The following is an 18,034-nucleotide window of genomic DNA, read 5'->3' on the forward strand; positions in this document are numbered from 1 at the left end:
AATTTTAATTAATATAATAGATTTGAAATCTGCATAAAATTTTAAGGGTTTTTTATTAAATTCGTTTTTTATTTAATTCTTTATTTAACGGCGCAAATACGATTTAAGTTAATTTATTTTGACCAATAGGAAAGCTAGATTGAAACCTACCCGCGCTCTAATTGGTTGAATGATGTACGACACTTAAGCTTCTCCAATCAGAGCGCAGATTGTTTTCAATCCACTAATCACAGATGTCAAAATTAATTAACTTAAATCGTATTTGCGCCTTTAAATAAAGAATTATATAAAAAACGAATTTTATAAAAAAAAAACTTAAAATTTTATGCAGATTTCAAATCTATTATATTAATTAAAATACCTTCAAACTTATATAGTCTACTGTACATGCTATTGACAACTAATATCTAAATTCTTATTTAATTGTTTGTGCTTCGCTACTTATGGATGTTGTCATCCTTGTTTCTTTCCTAATGACTTATTTTTGAAGAAAAAATATTGGGTATAGTCCCTTTCGTGACAACGCCTCTTAAGAGCCGTTTCGTCGCATTTTCACTGTAGCTTTTCTTCTTTTTCTAGCCCCGGCGGGGCCAATTGACTTACTTAACCTAAAATTATCTATCAAAAGATATTGTGAAAATACGATGAAACGCCCCTTAAGAGGCGTTGTCACGAAAGGGACTATACCAAAAATATCTATATTTTGGTTCTTCTACAACGTGAATTGACGTATACACCCCAATTACAGAGCACTTACGTTACGAAAAACAACACGGCATATTATGTTTTTAGTAAAATTCCATGTTTAATATGATTAAAAAATAATACCTAATCTTTTTTCAGTACCAGCAAACAGAGGATGGTAAATTTAAATGCGACTTATGTGATGGTGTTTTCACGAAAAAAGGTTCCTTGAAGAAACATCGAACAAATCAGCATGCTCCTGAGAAGCAATTATCAAATGACGAAATTATCTGGCAAAGCTTAAGTAAAACAGAAAAGCCATTTGCTTGTGATTTGTGCGACAAAGCTTATCGGACAAAACTTGATTTAACGTGTCACAAAAGAATTCACGAAGATAGTAATACGCCCCGTGAGAAGAGTAAAACTGCAGATGGGGAAAGACCTTTTTCATGTGAAGAATGCGGGAAATCATATCCCCTTGAGAAGTCCCTGATTGTACACGTTAGAACACATACAGGAGAGAAACCATTTAGCTGTGATATCTGTGATAAAAGTTTTCATTCTAAAAGTAATAGAAATAAACACAAGAAACTACATTTTGAGAAGCAATTTGCTTGTGACATGTGTGATAAATCATTTATTTTGCAATGTCTTCTAAATGAACATGTAAAAAACTGGCACACAGATAAACCAAGGTTTGTTTGTCAAGTGTGCAACAAAAATTATCTGTCAAATTACCAATTGCAGACGCACATGCTTGTTCATACAGGGGAAAGACCTTTTGCCTGTCATTTGTGTGATAAAACATTTCGAGTAAAGGGAAATCTGAACGGACACTTGAAAAGTCATACGAATGAAAGGCCTTTTCCGTGCAATTTATGTGATAAAAAATTTAGTAGAAAAACTCATTTGGATAGTCACTTAATACGTCACACAGGTGTAAAACCATTTTCTTGTAATGTGTGCAGTAAAGCGTTTTTTAAGAAGAGTGAACTTTCAAAGCACGAATTATTTCACGTGTTAGATAAGCCGTTTTCATGTAAAATATGCAATGCATCTTTCAAAGAGAAAAGTTTGTTACGAGCACATAAAAAAGCCGAACACAAGAAAACATTTACTTGCAAAATTTGTGCCCAAAAATACAACAATTTCACGTCTTTTAGAAGCCATTTAGAAGCACACAAGAATGATCCCAGTGTTTTAAGCGGAGAAATAGAATTGCAACTGAACAATGATGGTGATGATTTTATTAAACAGGAAGAATATTTTGATCTTGATGAACATGAATACATTGACATAAAACCTGATATTGAAGACTTAATTAAGGCAGAAATTAAGGAAAGTGGCGACTTAATTGACAATTTTGTTGATGAAGATAAGGCAAAAGTAGCTGTTGATATTTCAAAACAAGGATCAGAAGACATTTCAGTGAAAACATTAAAATCTGAACCAAATAATTTACTCCAAGAAAAAAATATTGTAAAAATGTGTGAAGATGAGGAAAAAAGCTAGTTAATCCTCTCATTGTTTAGTATGATATATTCATATATTTAAAAATAACAAGGACAATTTTGTGATTTAGTAGTATAGCATAACAAGCATTTACTGGCCTTCTATTCTAATGTATTTATTAATAGCTTTCCAGAATGTTTCTATACAAATTTTGGCCTAAAATTAAGATTTTGCTTTAATAATGTCCTCCCCCCTTTTTTAGAATCTTTTTTAAGTGTACTTCTGGACCAAATCTTCAGACAGCCAATCCGTTGATTGCACGACCTTTGTATGGAATTACTAACTTTACTTGTTAATAAATTGCGCCTGTCTGTTATTGTCTAAGGCCCTTACTCCAACTATTTATGTCATGCACCTGACATACCAGCAGTGCAGTACGAACGTATAAAGTATAATTTATGACGCCAAGGTTCGAACCTATCACCTTCCCTACAACATGCGAAAACTGCATTACTTTTTTATGTTATAGACAAGTTGCGCTGCTAATTTTATAATAAGAGAGTAAGGTACAAATATCTTTATAAAAATGGTTCAGGATAGAAAAATATTTATTTATAATTTACACTAATGTAGAAAAAGAAATGCCATTAAATAATTTATGAAAATATTAAATGTTGTTTGTTTTTTTTCTTCATTTTTTCAAAATTTTTAAAATTAATTTCTTTTAATGCACACTATGTGTGTATTTATTGTAATGTTATTTAGATAGATTTAAGTATTACAAAAAAATTTCATCAAGTATTGATAATGTATTGAAATATATCATGCATTTAGATTTTAATATTTTTAATAATATCTCTGCTTAAAATCACTGACAACCTAATTTCATATTGTTAATTGAAAATATTTTATTATGCTATTTACTGGACTAAAAAATCACAAAACCTCTTAATTATATCAAGAAAAAATATTCAGTAGTAAAATTATTTTTAAAATGTCTTCACTGCAAATATGAACCAAATTACTAATACTTCTAGCGACTTTCTTTCGACTGCGGCTGATGATGGTTTAAATTCTTTGACACATTAAGGAGGCTGCGAGAACGACTGAAAATGTTGTAAATGCAGCTGGATCTTTCTAATAAAAGGGAAACTAAACTCGGCTGCGCCTGCTGTTCTCTGTTAAAGATTCTTTTTTAAACAAACAATCAATAATTAAACAATTACCTGAATTTAATACTTTTTTTTATTAAACTAATTGCATAAAAGCATAATTCTTATTTGGCATTTGTTTCTTTTAGTATAAAAGTGGGAGGGAGGGTGTAACACTTTTTAAACCCAAAATAAATAGTCAAAGGAAAGGAACTCAACTAAAAAAAGAATTACTGCACTAAAACTTGGCATGGCGGTAGCTGTTAATGGATACAATGAGGAACTGTGAAAAAACGGCGGCGGAAAAACCGCCGTTTTTAAAACAAATTTCCATTAGGTATGATTTAATTTGAGAACTAGGATTTTTTCATTATTCAAACATTTTTAACATCTTCTAAAAAGTGCAAATATAAGGAAATTTTTTTTGCTAAAGTAATGTTTATCTCAATTGTTTCTAAATAATCTAATTTGGCGGAAAAGGCAGAGAAAAAAAAATAATTAGCGGAAAACGGCAGTTTTCGGCGAGAGCTGTGGTTCCGCTGCCGTTTCTTTACAGTTCCACATTGTACCTCTTAAAAGCTATCGCTAATCCAAATCTCAGTGCTGTAACTCTTTTTATAGTCGAGTTCCTTTGACTTTTATGTTTGGTTTCAAAAAGTGTTACATCCCGCCTCTCCCATTTTAACAGAGTTATTTTTTTTTTAAATTTCAGATGAGGATTGTAAAACAAACAGTTGCTTCGTTTCTGCTGCTACGGAAAGCAAAATGTGATAATGTTGCAAAACGTTTTTTTAAATTTTTAATTTCAAAAATCATCGTTTTGTTAAATTATAATTGTCCAATGGGTATTTTGTTTAAATTTACAAAATTAAAATTACCGTCAAAATTTTAGTTTAATGTTTACATTTTAAAACAAACACAAAATGCTTTTAGAACTATTTGCAACATGTTAAGGGTTGTAAATTCTTTAAAAAGTACAAAATAAGTGAAAGTGTCCCCTTTTTTCATCCCTTACAACTAGTTTAAAAACGCGCCAAAAAATAAGCAAAGTAAATTTTGTAACTACAGATGAGAGTTACAACGTTTGACCTTGCCCCACATGGCTCACGTTGGGATGAGAACAGGCCGAGATAGTAAGAGAGAGAGAGAGATAGAACATGGGAGTTTATTATTATTAGCATAGCTTTTCTACATTAGGATGAGTCAGTCCTTAGAATTCTATGCATGGAAGGATCGTCTTATTGATGTACAACCTTGAATGAAGTTACTTGATAATCTTGAAAGCATTGCAACTCGTATAACAATTACTATAAATTATGTAAATTAATTTAATGTTTTTGATCATAGAAAGATTATTAATTTGGCAATGATTCCTTGGCCGTTTAGTTATAATTTTAAGCGTAGCATCTCTAAAATAACGAAAAATGGAGTAAATACAATTTATATTAGGTTTTTAAATAACATATTTATCCGATAGTGTTTGTTGGTGTCTTTTTCTCACATGCTAAGCTTCGCTTTCAATGATGTTGTTTTTCTTGTTGAGAGTAAATGCTAAAAAAGGAGGGGGAGAGAAAAGGATGGTACTTAAAAGCGACTAATAACCATAACAATTCATTAGAATTATCTCAAAGCCAAAGTAAAAAGTCCCTTTTTTTAATTTTTTTAGGGGAATTTTCAATATTACAAACACAAATACATTGTTTTAATTTAAAAAGCCTAAAATTCTAAATTACATAGAAAAATATATGTTTAGTTTTATGGATCAATAATACTTTATAGCTAATTTGTCCGTTTATATTGGTAATATAAAATTCGCTACACCAATCATATTTATAATTTCTTATCTTGATGCTTATATTAAAATACATAAATAGGTTTTTGGCTCCTTACACTAAATTCTTCATTTGAGGTAAAATATTGATTTTAGCCTATTTTCTTTGGGAAGGAGGAGTGTTTTTTTAAGGGGCTATATCCGAACACCCCCACCCTCCCCAAACTTATATTAGTTTAGATTAAATAAACAACTATTAACTAACAAAAACCCACAAATTACCTTATTTACAAATAATGATGTGTGTATATCATAACAATTATGTTGTAGGGAAGCCAACGGCTTTTGACAAGATGGGAGAGGACAATGGCATCTTAAGTTTATATTTACATTCTCCCCCCACCCTCACCCTAATGTTTACAAGCTACCAAAGGCAGACTTTAATCATTTCTAGATGTTAACAGTATATCTAAGAAAATCTAACTGAAGAATGAATCAGGGAAGGTTTATATCATCCATTGCACTAATCACTAACTTTAGTCTCATTCTCCCTCCTGGCAGTCGGGATGCAGGTGATAGGTTCGAATCTCGGCCCTATACCGCGTGATAACCAAAATGTGGTTCTTACTGCTGCTATGTCAGGTGCGAGACATAAACACAAGGTGGAATGGAATGCCTTAGACCAAAATAGGCGCAACTCATTAACATGCACAGTTAAGACTTCCAGGCTAAGGTCGTGCAAACAAATTATCAGCTAGACATCAGGGAAGTAGGGATAGGAAAATAAACATGCCATTTGATTTATTTAATTTGTTCTGCATTCAGTTGATTTCAAACATTTAAATGTAGATTAATCTAAGTGCATTGTTTTCTACCTCTGGACTTTGGTAGCTTGAAAATATAGGGATAAAGAAAAATTTATCCTACCTTGCCCATTCTCACCCTTTCTGTAAATAGATCCCTTTTCCCTATGAAATATACCCTATCATTTCAGTTCCAATTTCTTTTCTATTCAAAGCTGCTTTTGTTCTATTTTGGACACGTATTAGTATTCTAAAATACTGTTTGTAGAAGATTTAATGTTAATTCGGTCTTTCCCCTTAAATTGAAATGTGAAAATCCTTTGTATGTACATTAATGAATGGCTAGTGGTTTCGGCCTCAGAGACAATGGGGGCACTATGTGCCCAGGCAATGCAAAAACTCCAAGATTCCAAAAAATGCAATTTTGGATATTGACCAATTTTATAGTTTAAGGTTAATCTTTGTCATATTTGAGAAGGATTCCCAAAGCAAGAGGTGAAAATAGCAATTACTTATGATTTTACAGCCTCTAGAAGTAGCCTACCTAGATATTTAGGATTTTGTAATAAAGCCTGACTATTGAAATTACATTTTATATGCAAACTTTAAATTATCGTCAAACTACCAAAAATTGAGCTACAGTAATATATTTTACCTTTTTTGATAGCTTATTGAATATACTATACGATTTTAAATTAATTTATTATGTCAAAGCATTCCCCCCTAAAGAAGCAGGAATTATAATATTTTGTCATATTACTTTCAACTTCAAATAGTTTGATCTTTTTTCAGCTAACGAGGCCGCATATCAGACCATTATACATGTTTAATCAAGGCACTCAGTGAATGAATCCCGTTGGTTTCACTGGCGGCCTCGTTAGCTGAAATTTTTTTTTCGCATTTTTGTAGGAGCGGTCGGACCCATTTTATAGCAACTTTTACATAATAAAGACGAATTGAAATAACTTTTTTTACAAATCATTTTATCGTGATATTTATAGTTCTCGGTGCAATTTTTTTTATACAATCCCTTATTCTTATTGCTTAAAGTCTCTAAAGGATATCCTTGACCCCCCCCCCCCACCCCTGGAGGGTGGGAGGAGACCCCCCATGCACACCCCTAGAAATATTTATTTAAGCTATGTTATCAAACCTGTTGCTTCTAATCAATCAACATTCTTTTTAAATCAAATAAATATCATCTTAAATGTTTCAATTTGATAAAACTAAAACATAATCCACCCCGTATACACGCTCTAAAGAAATAAAAGAGTCAGGCAAACTTGTAAAGAAACTAAATGATTTAAACCAATTTGTTATTAAATGTATATTATACATACATAGAGCCTATGAGTATGAACGCCTAGGGATCTAAAGGGATAAGACATTGGCCGATAAATTAATGTACATTACCAATAATGATACACAAACTTACCTTTTTTGTAAATTACAATTATTGGTTGAAAAGTTAGGACACTCAACTTAAAAAACATACAAGAAAATGTTATTATAAAACTTTGGGGACTAAAGTGATAAACAGCCCAATGTCCCCTCCCTTCTTGATTAAGGCCCTATTGCAGACTTAAATCCTTTGATTGCAATGCCTTTGGATTAAAGTTCTTAGTGCTTTTGTGGTGATTTGTGATAGATTTGTTTTTATTTTCAAAACAAGGATTGTTTTGTCTATACGTAGCGCAGCAATAATTGGTAAATTTTTTATGAAAAGTACAGTAAAATGGGTTATAGGAAAATAGAAAATTATTTTTCAAAATGTTATTAACGTGTTTCCTTTTTATAGTTAGTAATTTCAACAAATCCAGGGATCTATGGGAATAAGTTAATAGCCGATAAATTGATGAACTTCCCCAATGATGATGCACAAAATTACCCCTTCTGTAGATTACAATTTGTGGTTTAAACGTTAAAATTCAGTAAAAGCCCCTAAAGTTGTTAAACCAACGGTTAATAAAACGTTATTATAAGATTTTGGGGACTAGTGTAACAAACAGCCCAATGTCCCCTCCCTCTCTGCAACAAATCAATTGATATATAAGTATAACATTGATAATTCATTTAATTTAAGCAAAAACCTATAATAATACATACGAGAAAATTGTTTTAATTTCCAGAAGGATCTCGTATACACGTGGACTTAACGCCCTAACTTAACAATTTTTATGGTAGCTTTTTATTGGTCCCTTATTGGCGTAAACCTAAAATTAAACAAGGGGAGGGGGAGGTAATAATAGAATTTAAATGTCATTTGAATAATTAAATATGTCGGTCTGTCAGTCTGGATTAATCTAAAAATATCTTACTATCTGCTGGACCGATTAGGATCTGCTTTTCAGGGAATATCCCTACTAGTCATAAAATGATTATGGTGATGGAAAATCATTAAGCTACAAGTATAATTCCTTATAATAAAATTAAAGGATGTTTGTATGTCTGTCTGTGTTTTCAATATAATTAAAATCTTTAAAAATCACTAAACCTTTACTGTCAAAATAGCTAAATAAGTGTTTTTTGTCGATATTATTAATTTTTTAGTATTTTAAAGCATTTTAAGGTATCTAAAATAAAACTTAAATCAATTATCCTTCATTTGAAAAAAAAATTTCTTAATTTAAAGCAAAATTAACAGAATTATGAGTTTTTGTTTTATTTTGGACTTCTGGGCACATAGTGGGGGGGCGGGGGGTATAGTTCAGTATAAAAAAGTTTAGTTAGGAAAGCCAATTCAGTCCGGTGGTAACCAAGATCTAAGGATTTATCCGGATGGACTGACATACTTAAAAAGATTCAGACAACGTTCTACTATGAAGTTTAGAAAAATGTTTCTTTTTTTATTGTAAGCTTGAAAAACTTAATTAATATTTCTTAGCACAATGTTCGTTAAAATCTGTGAATTGTAATGTGTTAAATCATTCATATCCCTCTCCATGTGTCGCTGGGCAGACTAAATTTTCACATTTGAACTGAACTTTACGTGCACTTACACAACAACCGACGATGTAACGTTGTTGTTGGACGTTGAAAAGACGGAGGGAAAAATAACCACTGTGCGGTGTTCTTTCTTTGCCAAGAGTTAGAAATATATTTAGTTTTATATAGTGCCAATAAGGATTTTTGTATCCTTAAAAACACACACCAAAGACATTTGATTTTTATGCTTTTTAGTTGGAATAAAATGTTTTTATGGGAAAAGAATTTTCTAGAAGCTAATTTACTTTAAAAATATTGGACAATATAGGCTATTTTTTTATTTGAGCAGTTTTTTTTCTTCTTCACTAAATGCTCTTTAGTTGTGGCAGTGAAGCCAGATTTAACTATAAATCATTTTGATAAGTGGCTGAGAAAATAAGACAGACGGACAACCCCAAGTTGTGTGCTTATTTACAAGCTCTACAAATTTTTTAAAAAGATTTTATTATAGATTAAATATAATTTTATTTTGACAATCTTTTATTTCAGAAAATACAATGATCAGGTAAAAAATTATGAAGATACTAAATAAAATTTGACCCATTCTTTAATTCAGGTGATGTGCTCCACAGTGATTGTAGTATAATGACTTGTGTGTTGAAGAACCCGCACAACTAGAGGGCGCTGACCACGTGCAACCACGTGCAGTGCAGCTAGTCCGGACTCAATGTAATTAGGTCGTCCTTGTCTGTAAAGTTAATTTGAATAAGGCTTCATCATTTTAATTAAGGAGAAAGTCAATACTTCTACAATTTTTTTTGTATAGTTTTAATAATATTTATCATATAGTTTAAACTGTTGCCAAAAAACCTCATTTTTATAAGCATAAACAGGAGAAAACCTCATGTTATAATGTTCCATTTTTGTATCTATTCTTGCATCATTTTACGTTACTAAGACTGCCCTCAGGCAGTAATAAAAGCGGCCCATATGGAATTTAAATGGAAAAGTACAAATTAAACCCCTTTTACAGTCCTACGACCCTTCTTAGCAGTATTAACAAAAGTTCAAAATACGTCCCTTCCCGCCAATGGAACTAGACGAATGAAATGATTGACCCTCGTCGCTTTGCTTACCCCACCAGTCTCCCCATTCCCTTTTCAGGCAGAATGAGGGTAAGTCTACACGAGGTAGATATTATACAAATAAACTGCGACAGTTGAAAAATATAAGAATACTGAATAAACTCCTTTAATATTTGCACTCGAGAGGGACTCTCGCAGTTTCTCTATCTTTTTTTCTGTTCTTAAAGAGTATTGTATGTGTATTAAAAAGTTTTCAAGTAGGGAATGGAAGGGAGGGTGTTCAGCTCTGAGAGAAAGCAATATTTCTCTCTTTCTACGAGTGTAGAATTCACCTCTACTCTTTTTTATATTTACAATTCTCTAGCCCTTTTAAATCTACATCAACCCCTTATTCCCCCCTCCCCCTTTTTCTCTTGTATTTTGTACGTTCTTGGGAATATGAAATAATCAATATATAGTGAACAAAATTAAACGTAAACCCTCCCTTAAATTCACCCACTTTTTCCTCTGTTTCTTTCTAGTCTCTCTCTCTTTCTCATTCAGTTCAGATTCTATTCTACTAAATTTCCATTCTCTCCTACAAATTCTAATCTCATTGAGAGAGCGGCCGGCCAAATATTCTCTCCCCTTTACGCTAGACACAACCATCTCTTTCCCTTTCTAAAACTCCGAGCACCGGAGTAAGTTTGATCCGTAGATACACCTCTGGGAGACAGCCCCCAGACCCCTCTCTGGTTCTGTCCCGTCTCTAATAGATTGCATAAGGCTCATGTTTCTTGACCTAGATATTTCAACCATTCTCCCCTCGCACTCTCTGGTTGTTCTCTGATGTTTCCTAATTCTATTCTCTAACACTTCTCTCAAGTCTCCGTTAAGTTCTCTCTCTATGCCGTTTATTATTCTCCGAGCAGAGATCAATCTTTACTCTCTTCTCTCTCCCACAGGACTATTTTCAAAAGCCCCTTTATCAATCCCTATATATTTAATGTACATGGGACTTCTGGAGCTATTTATTTGTACCTGGAATTTTAAGGGGGAAAACTTCAAGAAGAATTAAGATTAAAGAAAATTAGACCTAATGATTACGGAAAATGATAAACAATCTTAACACTATCCGAAACAGAAAATTCTTAAGAAAAAGATTTTTGTTTAAAACTTTATTTTTGGGAGGATTTTAATCGATTAACCTTGATGTGATCAATACTAATAAAACTACTTTCGGTTTTAGGATAGGAAAATATTAAAATTTTAGTTTTTAAAACTCTCTTTAAAGTTATCTACCAATTAGGCTCTAATAACAAAATAGTTAGCTTCTTTATAGTTTTAAACGTAATATATATATGGCTTCAAAACGTTTTGAAATAGGGATAAAAATGTTCACCACATTAAAAACATGGGTTCTGAAAATATGTTCAAAATACAATAGATTACAAAATTAAAAGATTTTAAATACTTCTACTGACTCTGTTATGTTATAGATTCCTTATTTTTCTGGTAATTTAGACACCTATCAATTTATGTCAATAAACCTGTTAAGACAAACATTATGGAAGCTGCGCAACAATATTTCTTATTTTTTTAGTCTATAAATATTTCAGTAATTTTCTTTGAATGTTAACGGGTGTTATCATCCTTGTTTTGTTTTTTTACACAGAATCTTGCAGAATTCACCTTCCCCCCCCCCCCCATCAAAATTAAGGGGGTTGGATATAACTCCATAAGTGTCCACTCCACTTGACAATGACCTACACCCCTCTGATATACCTCCCTAAAACTGCAAAAGAGGAGTGTCAAAACCCTGTGCACACCAATATCTAAACTACAAAGTAAAATGATGCCTGTCTGCTGTTCATTAATGGAATATATGAAATTCAAATTAATATATATGGTAACTTCCCTCCCATATAATGCAGAAGATAGGGGAGAAATATTAGTTCCAATTATTATGATTAAATCAAATAAAAAATCTCTATTAAGTATAAGATTAAGCTGTGTTAAGTTAGAGGACCTTTTTAAGAAGTAAAATATTTGTGTTTTTTGTTTGACCTTAGAGACTGGGGCCACTGCCACTAAAGTAGTCTATAGCACATTTAATGAAAAATACATTATCAAAAGATTTAAATTTGAAGCTGTATGAACCTGGAATCTGTCTGTTGGGTCAATTCTTGAGTACAGCTGTATAGTTTATTATACCCAGGGTGCACACAATCTCTCTCCCACTCAATTCTTTCTTACAGCTGCAATAATGTCCTGAAAATTGCACAAACCCGGTAAAAGTCTGCGAAATGTTGAGTAATAGGAAGAATGGGGGATGGTAGGAGAGTTGGCTTCTGTAAGCTGCAGTCTCACTTTAGGTCTGGGATAAGTCTTGGCGCGAGTGGTTCAGTAAATATATTTAGTTTTAAAAGAGGGGGTGGGGGGAGGCTTTGAGCTGTTCAATGCAAATGCATGTTATCCTCCCTAAATTTCAACCCTTAGTCTCCCACTCTTTAAATAGTGCATTACACATTCATATATATGTATATAAACTTTAATACAAGGACGCCAGGTTAGCAACAGAAAGGGTTGTGTATCCTTGGACCACTAGAGTTGAAAAGCATGCACATTGCAACAGCCCCGACCAGGATGGTTTACCCCATGGGACCCCGGCACAAACCAACACAAAGGACGGAAACAAATAGGCTAAGGGGCTGGGAATAAATGGGAGAGTATTTTAATGTCTTTAAAGAAAGGGGGGGGGGGTCAGGGTAGGATTATTGGTGTTGCATAATGCAAAATTGTGCAATATACCTAAATAAGGTTTCCTGGATGAGCTGCTGGGGTGGAAATACTGAGCTGTGCACCCGTCTGTTCCAGGTAGAGTTGATGCTTGGGAATGTAGTTACTATACAAGGAGAATTAAATCTTTATCATATTCAAGTTTTCATTTTAAATTCTGATTGATATTTGAATTTTGTCAGCGTTTAATAATATAATGTAATCTACTAAATAGAATATTTTTTAGCATTTTTGCACTTACAAGAATGCTTATTACATATTTATAATATCGAGTAATAATAAGTAAAACGTTTCCTTTAACTTATTATAATTTCATGAACGTTTAAAACAATAACTTTGGTTATTTCTTGTCACTGCGGTTTTGATAATAATATTATTTCAATATATGTATATTCTAGAAAAAAAAGATAACTTAAGAATGTAAATTTTGTAACACATTTTGTAATTATGTTTATTTTAGGTAGATCAATTCAATTCTGCTTGAGTAAGACAGGTAAAGATTTAAGTATAGAATAAATACAAAATAATTTTCATCCCCTATAATAAAGAAAACAAGGATGACCACATCCATAACGAGCATTATTAGAGGTCAAAATATTTGTTTGTTGAGTAGATGCCTAATGGTTATAGTCAATCTATTAGTCAAATATAGTTTTTTCCCCTAATAAAATAACCTACAGAACGAAAAATATTGACTAGATTCTAGATTGAAATTAGGATCAGAATAGTTATTTCTCGCATTGTATTATAAACAGCTTTCTGCGGATATAGAATTTTCAATTATAAGATTAAAACCAGTTCTTTTTAGCCCAGAGGTGCTGAAGACACGGGCTAAAAAACCTGGTTTTAATCTTATGATTGTACATTTTTATATTCGTAGAAAGCTGGATATAATACGTGCTAGACATAGTTTTTTCGTATGGGTAAGAACCAGTTTCTTTCCACCGGATTCGAATGAATACGAGAAAATAATTAACCATATTTTACCATCAAAACTTGTAAGGCATATGGACTGACATTTGAAATTTATTTGAGTTTAACTTAAATCTTAAGAGTATTTCACAAAGGTGAAGGTTTTTCAGTGAATTAAAGCTTCATATTGAGAGACAAGTATTCTTAAAATAAAAGAGGTCAGCCATAGAATTTGTAACCAGATACGTTCAAGGGGGAGGTGTAATAGGGGGGTAATAAAACCCTCCCCCATTTTTATTAAAAGGGAAAAACTAAATTTTCTGCTCGCTGCGCGCAACGCACAAACCTCCACCCACCAACCTTTATAAAAAGCTTGGACGTCCTAGTTGTGATTAATTTAAGTTTAAATTGGAAAGCCTTTTCCATCTTTATAATAAATTTACAGGATGTCTGTCTGTATGTTTGTACCGAAGTATCTCGCTAATTTTAGCCGATCAGGTTCTCCTTTACAGGGTAGCGTCTTATAGTTCATGGGAAGGTTTACAACTATTTTGGGGGAGGGTACCACCACCCTCCCAAGAGAAATCGCCCGTACTAAAAATACTCCCTCCTCCTCTCCCCCAAAAATATGACTTTTTTATTAACCTAAAATAATAAATAAGGGGATGGGGTCGGACGGATAGACATCAGGCTACTTTGTATTATAGATAATCTTTTTTCTCGTATTCATTAGAATCCGGTAGATAGGAACCAGTTCTCGCCCATACGAAAAAAGTATGTCTAGCATCGTATTATATCCAGCTTTCTAGGAATATAAAAATGTACAATCATAATTTTACATTCTATATCCGCGGAAAGCCGTTTATAATACAATGCGAGAAATAACTATTCTTTAACACTTTTTCTTCTTTTTGTTTAAGAGAATTCTCATTTATATCTATGTTCTAACTTCTAGATTAATATATTGTCAACGCCACCTCAGTGATTAATATTAATCTTTTTACCAAGTTGAAAGGTACCATGGGGTGAACAAGTTTTTAAGACGTCTGGGATCTTCAAACCTTTCTTCCTTGTTTCCTTCGTTGACCCGACTTTTCCACTTACCATATTTCTATAAGCTTTGTAATTCTCTGTACAGGGTGTATTGTGGGATATGCAATGGGATTTATCTTGGCTTCATGAAAAAAAGTTTTCTTTTGAGATTTTAGGGCTATAAACCTGTCGTTTCAATAGTTCAATAAAGATAGGAAATTAAGCTGTTTTCATAGAGAAATAGCTTAAAACCAATATTAAAGATCTCGGAAATCATGCTGGTCCGAAAGGGTTGTATATAACTTTTTAGAAAAGTCTTTAAACTGTCTTGAGATGTTTTTGGCTAATTTTCTGACTTTTCCTAGATCGATCGAGTTTGTGGTGAAGCAGCTAGAATAAAGTAAGATGTTGAATTTGGAATATAAGTTTCCAAGAGAAATGTTTTTTTATTTGATACAAAGGACATATATCAAACAATTGGAACTTTTTGTTGCTAGAATCTTTACCGTCATAAGCTTTACACACGGGTAGTTGGTTGGACGGACAGCCCTTTAATAAATGATAGGATAGTAAAAAAAAAGTTATCACAAAAAGTAAGGGGTTGCGTGATTTGTTAGTATCGATACACAGAGGTTTGTTATCTCTGTGGTGAGCTAGACCACACCGGTGCGTGGTATCGATACTACAGCAGCGGGTCGCAGTAAATTTGCTTACCCGGTCTCTCCTTGTAACCGCTGCAGTGAAGTAGGTTGCCAAAACGTTGGATCAGTGCCACTATTAATATATATTTCTTGTACAGTTTCAGAAGAAATGACAAATAAAAAAAGTTTATAATTTTAAGGCTCTAATTTGGAACCACCTCTACATGGAGAAATTATCAGTTTTTGGAATTATACTCTGGGTTATTGTTCATTTTAATGAAATCCCACCGAAAAAGTCTAATGAATTACCATGCAACTTAAGCAAGTATACAAAAGTTTTTATTTATTAAGTCAATTTTTTGCCCACACCATTTCAATTTGATCTCCAAAGACATTTATAGTGTTTTGTTACAAATATCTACAAAAATAAAATTCTTTATGAGGGTAATTCTATGTCTTTACACCTTTTGTAATCCCTGTAGGATTTTTTACACCCCTAGGGTATTTTTACTGTCAAGTGGATAGGTACACCATGACATATTCGTCCCTCTACATAATGAACAAACAAAAAAGTGAAACACTACTACTAGCCTCCTTAGATTGGGTGTAAAATGTTTTCAGTCCCATTGCAATTTGAAGGGATGAATCCAAAACCCTTGCAAAGTTCTTGAAGGCAGCCTTCTGCAGAAATATGTTATCTTTTCTTGCAAATATATATAATTTGGAATTATTGGGGACAAACCTATTTTTATTAACCACTTGGTGCTTGCACACTTTTAAGTGTCAATGGTAAAAATAGGGGAATATCTAAAAAATTTAAATACAGTTTGAATGTTCAGAAGGGTAGTGTAGACATTGACATTGGGGAGGGCTGCCTTCTCCTTTTTTAACACCTTAAGAAATACCATGGCCAAATTCTGCATATGCCACTAGGCCACGGCAATAAATAATTTAAGTAATGTAATCTGTAAAAACTTGCTTGACACTTTTTTATGTAGATGGTGGCTCTTTTTTTGAAGCAGCAACAGTTATGCCCCAATTAATTCAGTTTTGCAATTTTTTTAATGAAATGAGGCCTGTAGGGGCACTTGAGGTAGGGGGTAAGTTTTCTCCACTGTAAAGTTTTTCCATCCAAAAGATTTCAAGTACTTAAGATGGTTTGTTCTTTTTAGAAAAAGACAAACCTGTCTTAGTTTGTAATAAAATATGTGCAAAATTCTCAACAAGGGCTAGGTCTTGAGCTGTAGTGCTCTGGAGATGTAAGTAGATTCAATATTCATTATTGATTATTTATTCTCATTGCTTGAGCATAAATTGGATTATTTTGAAAAGTAGGTAGGGTTTATGAAGAAAAAATGAAGTGATTGTTTTTTTAAAGGAAGCCTGTAAGAAATACACTGATCTAACTGATAAAAGACTGTCATAAGTAGAACCAATGCCCGAAATTTTAAGTTTTTGATTGCTTTTGATAGAAATTTCAATTTTAAATTACATAGGCTAAAAACAAAACTAGAATGCTTGTAAATAAGGGGGGGGGGGAAGTTTTGCCACTTTCGCGTAAACAGTGTTCTGTGGACTAGGTATTGATTTTAGATTTTTTTTTCATTTTTACCTGTACAGAGACCACCTGGAGGCCTGGAGCTCCGGAACCTGGAGGCCTATTCAAAAAATGATTAAATATACGTGAACTAATACCCAAAAGTAAACTTTTATCCTAAATAACCTATAATCTAAAATAAATACCTAGTCCACAGAACACTGTTTACGTGAAAGTGGCAAAACTTTCCCCCCCCCCTTACATTTTTACAACAAAAACACCCTTTTTAAAATAAAAATTCCCTAAATTTTTTTTTTAGTTAAATGCGCTGTAAGCATAAAATCATAGCTTAAAAAATTAAACTAATACATGCTTAGCTGTGATTGGTTCAGCCTTCTGATTGGCTGGAATTATAAGAGACTTGAATTCTCACACTACAGTACTCTCAGTACAACACAAAGTTAAAATAAAATTTTTTAAGAGTGATATTAACTATGAAAGTGGGTGTTTTTATTGTAAAAATGCAGGGAAAAGGGAATGCAATTTTGACAAACAATTGTAAGTGAAAATTTTCCCTCAACCCCCTTCCCTTTTTTCTCACCCTTCTTACCCACTTCACTTTCAGCTACACAGAAAAAAAACAAGTTATACTACAACTTTACTTTAACAAAATATTTAACTTTTGGCAATTTCAAATAGAATTAATTGGCTAAATAGCAGCCCCAGTAAAAATGTAATCAGTTACATGCAACTTAACTTTCTGTCGAAAATATGCTTATAATTTTGCTTCTAGGCAATGCAATTTTAGATTGCAATTTCTATCATGAGCAATTGAAAACTTTCATAATATTCATATAACTAAAATGTCATTTTGAAATGTATGTATTTTTTTGTTATTCCAGCTGAAGGCTTCAAACTTTAGGTATTAGGTTTACTAGTGGCATTCTTCCAGCTTTTAGATCGATGTATTTCTTTCAGGGTTCCTTTAAATAGCCCTTAGGTATAGGAAGAAAATTTGCGCAGACTAGAGTCGAGAGTTGGCAAGTCTAGGCTTACTCACAAACGCACATTCGGAACCGCTATATACACCATAAAAGAAAAAATAAGGGCTGGGGAGAAAGAAGGGCTTATTAATACTTTCCACATTAGAAGGTGGAAAACTTACTTTTACGCCCGTCTCCAAATCCCGGCATAATGGGGTCTGCTTTCAGCTCAACAAAAAAGGGGGTGAGGGAAGTGAGTACTTAGACTTCGCCGGGGGAT

At 32.8% G+C, this 18,034-nt stretch overlaps 1 protein-coding gene and 1 long non-coding RNA gene across 3 annotated transcripts in view; both read left to right on the forward strand.

Annotated features, from left to right (window-relative positions):
* The window catches only part of LOC145306225 (uncharacterized), a 116,720-nt gene that overhangs the window by 22,294 nt on the left and 76,392 nt on the right, over window positions 1-18,034 (forward strand). Inside the window, exon 5 of one of the 2 annotated variants that reach the window (XM_080148261.1) lies at window positions 844-2,969. The exons of the other annotated variant lie outside the window; for it this stretch is intronic. Within the exon in view, the coding sequence (XP_080004387.1) occupies window positions 844-2,196 (1,353 nt within the window). The 3' untranslated portion in view covers window positions 2,197-2,969. Of the gene's footprint in view, window positions 1-843; window positions 2,970-18,034 lie in introns of those variants that run through there. 2 annotated transcript variants of the gene reach the window in all.
* Window positions 9,125-13,338, forward strand: LOC145312739 (uncharacterized). Its single transcript, XR_013877097.1, has 2 exons — window positions 9,125-12,727; window positions 13,110-13,338. It is a non-coding gene; the product is annotated as an uncharacterized LOC145312739 (long non-coding RNA).

This window comes from Acartia tonsa, chromosome 2, assembly GCF_053477335.1.
Source record: "Acartia tonsa isolate MP-2025a chromosome 2, ASM5347733v1, whole genome shotgun sequence".
Classification (NCBI taxonomy): Eukaryota; Metazoa; Arthropoda; class Copepoda; order Calanoida; family Acartiidae; genus Acartia; species Acartia tonsa.